We start from the raw sequence: 9,472 nt of genomic DNA, 5'->3' as shown, positions 1-9,472 counted from the left end.
CCTCCCACCGTCCCCTCAACTTTTATTTTTATTTCAACCAAGCACACAGGCAAAGGCGGGTCAGCGCTGCCTCGGCCGGGGGCCCAGAGACCCACTTATGAAAAGACACAGCACCAGGGGATGGTCTGTGGGGCTGGTGACCCCAAGCTCCCCAGAATGTGGGACTGGGCAGTGCCGTGTTCCCTTTTGCTGTGCCCCCGTGCCTTGGCGGGCTGGGGCCGGGCTATGCGTGCAGAGCAGGTAAAGGCAGCACCAGGGAAAAGCAGAGGTAGTTTCCCAGCTCCATGCAACAGGGCTAATGGGGAGTTCGCTTGCACCCAGCCAGGCCCCTGGGAAAGCCAGGGAGGAGCGGTGGGTGCCAAGGGTGCTGCTGCCCCTAAGGCTGCGCCTGGGAGCTGCCGGCTTGCCCTGGGGGTGGCAGCACGCAGGGTCAGCTGCTCTGGGGCCGGGCTAGGGCAAGCCCTGAGCTGTGTGCCCAGCACCATCCCCCCAGGGGGAAAGGCACTGTCGGTGAGTGTAAAAGCACTATCGGTGGTGACTGGCTGGGGTGACCTTTCACGCAGGGTCCCCTCTCCTCCTGCCAGCACCAGGCCAAGGTGAGGGACCCTGTGAGGCAGGGGGACAGGCACCACGCAGGCACTGAGGCAGGGAGGGGGGAATGGAGGGGGAGGAGGTGCCCAAACCGTGCACACCATAGGCCCTGACGCTGTTCAAGCTGGGTATCAGGCCCCCAGAGTCTCACACTGTGTCCTGAGTAAAACTGAAGAGGTGCAGGATTCGGCCCTGCTGGGGACCAGAGGGCTCCGATGAGAGCGCTGGGACAGGAGGCAGAGCCTGTGCTGTCCCCGTGGTCCTGGGCTCGCTCCTACCTGGCCCCAGGCACGTGCAGGAACAGCCGGGCACTGCCAGCGGCTCAGAGGAAGATGGGCTGCTCCTGCCCGGTCAGTAAGCGGTACGTGGAGGCTGGCATGGTCTTGATGTGGACCTGGGCAGAGACACATAGATCAGCTGGGAGCCGCCGGACCCCGGGCTGGAGGGTGCTGGTGCAAAACCCCGAGCCCAGGCCTGCTCCGTGTGCGGCCGCAGCTGCCCCGCGGCAGGGGGGCCCCGGCCGTCACCCAGCCAGGGCCCGGCTCACCTCGCTGACCGCCTGCGTGAGGATCTGGATGATCTTCTCATGGGGTGTTGCCACCACGCTCTGCCCGTTGATCTCGATGATGCGGTGCCCCACGCGGATGCCGCCTCTCTCTGCGATGCCCCCACGCATCAGGCTGCAGATCTGGGGAGAGGCCCCGCACAACCACCATGCCAAACCCTCTCAGCCGTGCAGGCTCCCGGCAAGAGCTCTGGCTGTGGGTGCTGTCTCCTCCAGCCCACGGGCGTGCAGCGAGGGCAGGGACGTCCCTTTGCGTCGCTGCCACCAGAGCGATGTGCTGAGCCGCAGGGTGAGGGCACCCCACGGGCTTTTGTTCCCCTGGCTGATGGAGAGCTCAGCTCCCCCCACCCACCCACTGAACCCTCGTGCTCCCATCGAGCCTGGGCTGCAGAGCCAGAGCTTCTCCCTGGGGTGGCAGCTCCCACGCGCCGGTGGGATAACCATGTCTCCAATACACCAGTCAGCATGCGATACAGCCGTGCCACCCTCTCCTCTGCCCACCCACCCCATCCACTCCTCCTGGTCCTGGAAGTGCTCCTCTCCGCCTCTCCAGCGCGGCCACTGTGGAGCCCAGAGCAGGGAGCGACTGGGGCACTGGGGACAGCAACAAACGTCACTAAGGTCACTCCAAGAAAGCCCGGAAGAAACCACCACCCCAAAAGCAAACAGCTAAGGAGCACCAGGCAGTCGGATCCAACCACTGGTGCTGCAGGAGAGCTATGAAGAGCCTCTTGCTGTGGCCCAGCAGTGCCCTGTGAAGCCTTGGCCGTGGCAGGCACAAGGAGCGCTGGAGCTGGGCACTCGTCCCTGCGGACGCAGCCACAGCCACGTGTCCCTCTGCCACACAGGTGGCTGAAGCCCTCGGCTGACCTCGGCCTGGCTCCGTTCCCGTCCCTGCGGGCACTCACCACGCCATTCTCCACACAGAAGCCCAGCTGGTACTTGGAGTCGGGGCGCCGGATGACAGCCGTGGTGACAGGGGGACAGTGCACGATGTTCAGCGTCACCTCTGTCTGGTGCTTCAGCTCCTGGAAGATGGGACGGGACTTTGTCAGCCTTTGGAGGCCTGTTTGGCGTGGCTGAGAGGGGCAACGCAGCCATGTTGCTCACGGGAAGGCTGAGGATTAGCAACCTGTTTTCAGTGGGGAAACTGAGGCACATGCAGGGATACTGCCACGCTCAAATTCAGGGAGAAGAGCTTATAAATCCAGTCCAAGAAGACCCAACTCTGCCCCTGAGACCACATTGTCCTTGCTTTCAGCTCCATCCCACCAGGAGGTAGAAGATGCAACAGGTTCCCTTCAGGAGAGGTGCCTGCCTCCTCACCCACCCTCCTCTTCAGGCAGGGCCCTGCCCGCACCCTGCTGCAGCAAGTTTAGTCCCCAGCTTTGTCCCTGCCTTGTCACATCCCTTCCTCCCCAGCACTTGGAGCAGGGACTGCCACAGCCCACAGGACAGGTATGGCCCCCGGCACTCCTGCCCCCTCTGCCCCCACAGCCTCCCATCACCCACCCACCCCGGCGCTGGCAGCACTGGGGGGGACCCCGGCACCACAGACACTCCCAGACGCACTCAGGCCTGTCCCCGTCGCCGCCAGGGTGGGGGCAGGAGGCCACGCGGGAGCAGCCCCGGCTCACCCGGATGATGCTCTGGCAGGTGGCGAGGGGCAGCCCCACCAGGCTCGTCCCGTTGACGGACATGAGGCGGTCCCCGATGCTCAGCTCGCCCGACCGCTCCGCGGGGCCCCCGTGCATCAGGTTGGCGATGACCACTGTGGGCAGGATGGAGCCCCAGCCCGACTCCACGATGGCGATGCCCAGGATCTCCCCCTTCTGCTTCTGGATGCAGACCTGGGTGGGGCACAGATGGGTTAAGGTCACCAGAGTCACGAGGCACGTGTCTCAGCATGGGTGTCCTGGGCTCACAGCCAGCTGGATGGGGCCCAGTTTTGTAGGGAGCACCTCAGCTGCTCAGGGAGCTGTGGAGGGGACGGCACAGAGGTGCCAGGGGGTCCCCCACACTGTCCCCACCCCTCCAAAGCCGCTCTTACGTCCTTGCAGTTCTCCTGCCGGGAGAAGTGGGTCAGCTCCGCGTTGTACTGCTCCTGGTCCTCGAGGGCACGGCTGTACTGGCGAGGGCTCAGCTCGCTCGGGTCGATGCTGTTGGCCTCCAGGAAGCGCCGGTAGGCCACGCCGAACGCCTGCCCGATAGCCTGGGCGATGATCTGGGCCTGGGGGAAGAGAGGTGGTGTTTGTGGCCATGGCTCAGGGCCAACAGTCTCATGGCCAAACTGGAGCCAACAGGTGCCAGCGCCCAGCAGTGCCCAGCACAGGCACTGTGCCCTGGCAGCTCCAGGGCACCCTGGCTCCTACCCTGCCTGAACAGGCCCCTTTATGGTGCCAATCCTCCCCCCTTTTCTCGCTGGGCCCCTCTATGTTGCAGGGGTGCTCAGGCTGGGCTCCTTCCTCCTCTACGTGCTTGTCAGGAGCCCCCAGCACGGAGACCCCCAGCACCCCACCGTTACAGCGGGACGGGGCCCAGGACCCCAGCCCCACCCTGCCCTCCCGAGGGACCCGCACGTCGCCTCACGTCAGCCGAGTGGAAGACGTGGCAGATCATCTTGTAGAGCCGCTTCTCCTCCGCCACCTCCGACCGCCGAGGCAGTTTCCGGCGCGCCATGAGCACCACGAGGGGGCCGATGTCGGCGATGTAGGAGATGGTCTGGAGGGAGTGATCCATCATGGCCTCCTGGCAAGGGGGACACAGGCAGAGACGTTCAGCCCTCCCCAGCCCACAAGCCAGCCGGGCACTGCCACAAGCAGGAAGGGTTTGGGTTCAAACGCCGCTGTGCTGGGATGCAGCCCAAACGCCTGGCACGCACAAAAAGGTACAAACAGCTCCTTTGATCAAGGACTCATCCTTGTCTCTGGGTGCTGCCGGGGGACAAGACAGCAATTCCCTCATACTATGAAGCAGAAACCAATCCTGAGGCAAAGAGCTACAGAAATTTCAAGCCTCGGATCCCTGGAGCTCGCTCTGGGAACCCAGCGGCTCCCGTGAGGTGCAGTTTGTGTGAGAAGCCTCGTGCAGCCATGCAGGGAGCCGAGGGACACGACACGTCTGATGGGGTGGCTGTGGAGGGACATGTCTCCTCCCAGACGCGTGTCCTTGCCCGTAGGCCATCCCTGGGCATGACCCCACTGGCGTGGGTGCAAACAGAGATCCCAAGGGCGAACAGGAAGGTTTCAGCAGCCCCAAAGCCAGGCGGGTGCTCCCGTTCCTCACTCACCTGCGTGTCAGCCGTGAGCACCTTGATCCTCTGCGTGGAGACAAACAGATCCACCTCTGTCATGGGCTGGGACTCCCCCTCCGGCGCCTGCAGAACCAAGCGCCCAGGAGGGGTCACTGCTGCTGCCAGGACTCCTCTGGGTCCCTGCCCCACAGCTGGGAGGTCCCCTGAGCAGGTGCTGAGCCCTGCCCTGCACCCACGAGGGGCCCGGCTGGTGGCAGTCATGCCCACCTGCCTTCCCACACCTTGATCCTGTCCACCGCCTCCTGCGCCTGTGCCATGCGGACGCTGGTTGGGGGGTTCCTCTCTGAGACCAGCTGTGTGGAGCCCAGGTACTTTGCCCCAAAAATCACACCATCCAGCAGATCCTCTGGGTCACAAGGGCCTGGAACTGAGGCATCAGGAGGGACTAAGCAAGGGCTGGTCCCCCCACCTCTGAAAATTGGGGGTACCAACTCCTACTGCCCGTTAGCTGCATTCCTACATGGTGCAAAGCAGCTCAGCACTTGGGAGCCGGGCTCCTGGCATCCCCGGGGGACTCCAGGGCTGCTTCCCCCTTCCCTCGGGCACATCCACACATCCCTCTTTCTCCCTTCCCAAGCCCGAGCATCCCCCCTCCCCGATCCCTGAAGCACCCCCATTCGCTCAGCAAGGGGCGAGCTGGGATCGAACCAACCACCTGGGGCCTGCAGCCACGTTCCCACCCTGCATGGGTGCAGAGCTGGATGGTCCCTTCCCGGCTGGGACCCCTGGCCACCCCACATTCGGGGTCAGACCTCCTGGGCGCTTTTGCTGCTCGAGCGTAGAACTCACCCTCTTTAAAGGCCGGGCAGGAGGATGGGGGTTCCCTGCTCTGCAAAGCAACGAGAGAGCAGGTGAGGCTGGGGTTGGGATCCCAGGGGTTCAGCCTGCCCGCCCCGTGGCCCCTGGAGCACCAGGACAGTGAGGGCACGGTGTCCTGAGGCTGGGGGCGGGCACCGGGCCCTGGGGCTGGGGGGCTGTTTGGACCCACCAGCCTCTTCCCCGGGGCACGCACAGATCAGCCATGCAAGTATCCCCCTGCATTCAGGAGAGCAGGAGCCAAAGCCAGCACTGAGGGTTTTGTCTGGGGCACCCCAACAGCATGAGGCCCTGTTAAGACCCGAGGAAAAGACACCCCTGGCTCCCCTCTGCCCTGACCCAAAACCCCATGAGGGAGTAGAGCCATGGGATGTGTCCTGGCTTGCTGCCGCAGCCCACACGCAAGGCACTCACGGTCACGTTGCCTTGGGGTGGCTGCCCTGCCTCCGGGGCCAGAGCAGGAGGCAGGGCCACCCAAGCTGGCTCCGGGGAACCTTCCCCATCACCCTCGCAGGTGGAGTTGACCTCGCCGGTCCCCTCTCCATAGTACCAGCCGCTGGAGGGTCCTTCCTCTGAGCTCTCCGGCCTCCCCAGCCCTTCAGGCTGTTCCGCAGCTGCCAGTTCCTCCCGAGCCCGCAGCATCTCCAGGTTGGTCTCAGCCAGGACGCCAGAGCACGCCAAAGGCGTCTGGGCGCTGGCCTCGGGCAGCCCGCCCTCGTAGTGCAGGAGGCTCAGCAAGTCCTCCCGGTCGGCCTCGGCAAAGAGCAGGCCGTGGCAGGGCCGGGTGCGGGCCGAGCGCTGGGCACAGCAGGGCCCCGTCTGCAGGCCCCGGTCCGTGGCCACATGCAGCGGGCAGGGCCGGCACTGGCCCCCGCACTCGCCGTGGCTCTGCCGGGCCGGCTCGCCCGTCGGAGGGGCTGTGCCAGCGTTCGAGGGGGGCGGGGGGTCGCAGAGGTTGGGGTCGAGGGTGTCGAGCCGGGCCAGCAGACCCTGGATCTCTGAGGGCTCGTCCTCCACACCCTCTGCCCTGCCCGGGCCGGTGCCGGCCTCAGCGGCCTCATCCAGCTCCATGTCCGTCGGGTCGCCGCTGCCGGGGGCCTGGGAACGTCCGGTGTCCCGAGGGGGGCTCCCGATACGGGGTTTCCAGCCGGCGGAGCCCCGCGGCCCCGCGGTAACCGCCTCCGCCTCCATCTCTCTGCCCGAGTCCCAGCCAAGCTCGGTCCGTCCGCCCCCGCCTCCTCCGCGCTCCGGCGCTGAAGCAGGCCCCGCGCTGGGCCCCGCACCCCGCACGTCCTGCCCGGGGCTGCAGCCGGGGAGACGGGTCACCGAGCGGGGCCCCTCCAGCCGCCCGCTCCCCGCGCGGAGCCCCGAGGCGCCGGGCCGCCCCGCAGGCCCCTCCTCGGTGTCCATGGCCGGCGGCGCCGGGGCCTGGTCGCTGCCGGGGTCGGGGCCGGACGGCGCGGCCGCCTGGACACCCCCACGGCCCTCCATGGGGGGCCGGGGCGGCCCTGCGGGGCGGCTCCGCGCTGGCGGCCGGGCCGGGCGGGGCCGCTCGGTGCTGCCGCCGGCCCCGGGGGGGGGACGGCCGCTCCCGCCGCCGCCGCCGCCGCTTCCGGGCGCTGGCCCCGCCCCTTCCGGCCCCGCCCGGTCCCGGCGCGCCCCGCGGCCCAGCATGGCCGCCCCGGCGCTGCTGCGGGCGCTGCGGGCGGCGCTGCCCGGCCCGGCCCGCGGCTACGCCAAGAAGGCGGGTGAGCCTCGTCCCGCGGCCCGGCCCGGCCCGGCCCGTCCCCGCCGCGCCGCTGCCCCCCGCCTCTGGCCGGTCCCGCGGCCTCGTCCCCGCGCCCTCCCCGGGGGCACCTTGCCTCTCCTCCCGGGACCCCACCCCGCGGCCCCCGCCCCTGCCGCTGCTCCCTCCCTCACACCCCGCACCCCCCGTCCCTTGTTCCCGTCCCCGGTGCTGCGGCACCGCCGTGGCCGCGTTCCCGTTCCCTGCTCCCGGTCCCTCCTCCCGGCCCCCGCTCCCGGCCCCTGCTCAGAGCCCCCCTCCTTTCCCCTGCCCGCATCTCTGTCCGCCCCCATCCCATCCCCTTCCTGACCGTGCCCTTGTCCCCGCAGCGATGAAGTCCAAGGGCAAGAGCGTGCCGAAGCAGGCGCTGCAGGGCCCGGAGGTGTGCACGGACCCCGCCATGCTCGCCACCCACGCCATGGGCGTCAATTACTTCAAGGAGGGCCCGGAGGTGGCCCTGAAGCCCGACTCCGAGTACCCTGACTGGTAGGTGGTGCCCAGCTCCCCTGGCTGGGTCCCTCGGGTGCCCGTCCCTAGGGAGGTGCTATCCCAGAGGCACAGGGGAGTGTAGCAGAGACTGGGAACTATTCTGGGAGGAGGAAAACTGCCGCTCTGCAGCCCAGAGACCTTCCCCAAGGGTGTGGGGGTAGAGCGGGCTGCACTGTGGGTGCGGTGGGTGAGGGATCCACACGTCCTGGTCACACATTTCCATCGCTCCGTCCCGTGCCTGTCCCTGTGCCCTCCCTGCTGCAGCCTCACGTCCTCTGTGTTCGCCCCCAGGCTCTTCAAGATCCACCTCGGGCCCCCCAAGAAGCTGGAGGAACTGGACCCCAACTCAATCGAGTATTGGAGGCGCCTGCGGAAGTACAACACGTGGCACCGCAACAGGCTGAAGAAGGGCAAGAAGCTGTAGGTGCTGCGGGGCTTGGGGGCTGCCCTGTGTGCCAGCGTGGGCGGTGCTGGGACCAGCTCCCACTGTCGGTCTCTTCTTTCTATAAATAGTAATAAATCTCTGGCGAGGCTGGTACCTGGTACGGAGGCTGTGGCAAACCCAGGCCCTCGGCAAGCCCAGTGCCGGTCCCTCCTTGTGCCGGGGGCTGGTGAGGGGCTGAGACAACACAGGTGACAAATTCTTGGTGTATTTGCTAAAACAAGCTCAATTTTTTGCTCGTAGAGAGAACCTACGCCACCAAATGGGTCCTGCTCCCTGCTCTGGCACAGCCTGCCCTGCAGCGGCGGGGGCTTACGGACCCTGCATAGAATCATAGAATCACAGACTGGTTTGGGTTGGGGGGGACCATAAAGCCCATCCAGTTCCAACCCCCCTGCCACGGGCAGGGACACCTTCCACTAGCTCAGGTTGCTCCAAGCCCCATCCAACCTGGCCTTGAACACTGCCAGGGAGGGGGCAGCCACAGCTTCTCTGGGCAACCTGGGCCAGGGTCTCACCACCCTCACAGGAAAGAATTTCTTCCTAATATCTAATCTAAATCTCCCCTCTTTCAGTTTAAAACTGTTCCCCCTCGTCCTATCACTCCATGCCCTCGTCAAAAGCCCCTCTCCAGCTTTCCTGTAGCCCCTTCAGGTACTGGAAGGTGCTAGAAGGTCTCCCTGGAGCCTTCTATTCTCCAGGCTGAACAGCCCCAACTCTCTCAGCCTGTCTCCAGAGCAGAGGGGCTCCAGCCCTCTGAGCATCTTCATGGCCTCCTCTGGACTCGCTCCAACAGCTCCGTGTCCTTCTCATGTTGGGGCCCCAGAGCTGGACGCAGCACTGCAGGGGGGGTCTCCCGAGAGCGGAGCAGAGGGGCAGAATCCCCTCCCTCGCCCTGCTGGCCACGCTGCTGAGGATGCAGCCCAGGATGTGGTTGGCTTTCTGGGCTGCCAGCGCACGTTGCCGGCTCATGGTGAGCTTCTCGTCACCCATCACCCCCAAGTCCTTCTCCTCAGGGCTGCTCTTAACCCATTCTCCACCCAACCTGTGCTTGTGCTTGGGATTGCCCCGACCCACGTGCAGGCCCTTGCACTTGGCCTTGTTGAACTTCATGCAGTTCGCACTGGCCCAGCTCTCCAGCCTGTCCAGGTCCCTCTGGATGCCATCCATTCCCTCCAGCGTGTCACCACACCGCACAGCTCGGTGTCATCGGCAAATGTGCTGAGGGTGCGCTCAATCCCACTGTCCGTGTCGCTGACAAAGCAGCCCGTGCTCCCCGGGGACAGGAGGATGGGGCCAGGCTCCGGTGGTGCTGTGGGGGCAGCAGGTGAGGTGAGGGGGGACACGGCAGCCCCTTGCAGCACTTGCCGCACTCTTGATTCCTCCTCCGGCAGCGGGGGAGCGGTAGCTGCTGGGACACCGGGGTCCCGGCTTGCCTGGGCTGTGTGGTGAAGGCCGGGTCTTCCCCAC

The 9,472-nt window shown here is 66.4% G+C and overlaps 2 protein-coding genes across 4 annotated transcripts; one reads left to right on the top strand and one right to left on the bottom strand.

Moving 5' to 3' along the window:
- Nucleotides 1-5: 5 nt before the first annotated feature.
- APBA3 (amyloid beta precursor protein binding family A member 3) lies at nt 6-6,817 on the bottom strand. 3 transcript variants are annotated; one of them, XM_068420663.1, is made up of 11 exons: nt 5,700-6,813; nt 5,259-5,298; nt 4,691-4,836; nt 4,446-4,532; nt 3,746-3,904; nt 3,207-3,386; nt 2,794-3,006; nt 2,065-2,184; nt 1,139-1,279; nt 870-985; nt 6-783 (listed from the first exon to the last, which is right to left on the bottom strand). In XM_068420663.1, exons 1-10 carry the CDS (start codon nt 6,774-6,776, stop codon nt 914-916), a joined length of 2,235 nt encoding a protein of 744 aa, XP_068276764.1. In that variant the 5' UTR covers nt 6,777-6,813; the 3' UTR covers nt 6-783; nt 870-913. The 3 variants fall into 3 exon arrangements, with proteins under 3 accessions (XP_068276764.1, XP_068276763.1, XP_068276762.1); XM_068420662.1 differs by having other exon boundaries at nt 6-985; XM_068420661.1 differs by lacking the exons at nt 6-783; nt 870-985; nt 1,139-1,279 and adding an exon at nt 1,286-1,750 and having other exon boundaries at nt 5,700-6,817.
- Nucleotides 6,818-6,943: 126 nt separating this feature from the next.
- Nucleotides 6,944-8,098, top strand: MRPL54 (mitochondrial ribosomal protein L54). The gene is made up of 3 exons (XM_068420780.1): nt 6,944-7,033; nt 7,401-7,557; nt 7,852-8,098. The coding sequence occupies exons 1-3, from the start codon at nt 6,958-6,960 to the stop codon at nt 7,982-7,984; spliced, it is 366 nt and encodes a 121-aa protein (XP_068276881.1). The 5' UTR covers nt 6,944-6,957; the 3' UTR covers nt 7,985-8,098.
- Nucleotides 8,099-9,472: the final 1,374 nt, after the last annotated feature.

This window comes from Nyctibius grandis, chromosome 31 (assembly GCF_013368605.1).
Source record: "Nyctibius grandis isolate bNycGra1 chromosome 31, bNycGra1.pri, whole genome shotgun sequence".
In the NCBI taxonomy this organism is placed as follows: domain Eukaryota; kingdom Metazoa; phylum Chordata; class Aves; order Nyctibiiformes; family Nyctibiidae; genus Nyctibius; species Nyctibius grandis.
Note: the sequence above shows the minus strand (reverse complement) of the source record. Positions and strands in the feature narration are given on the sequence as shown.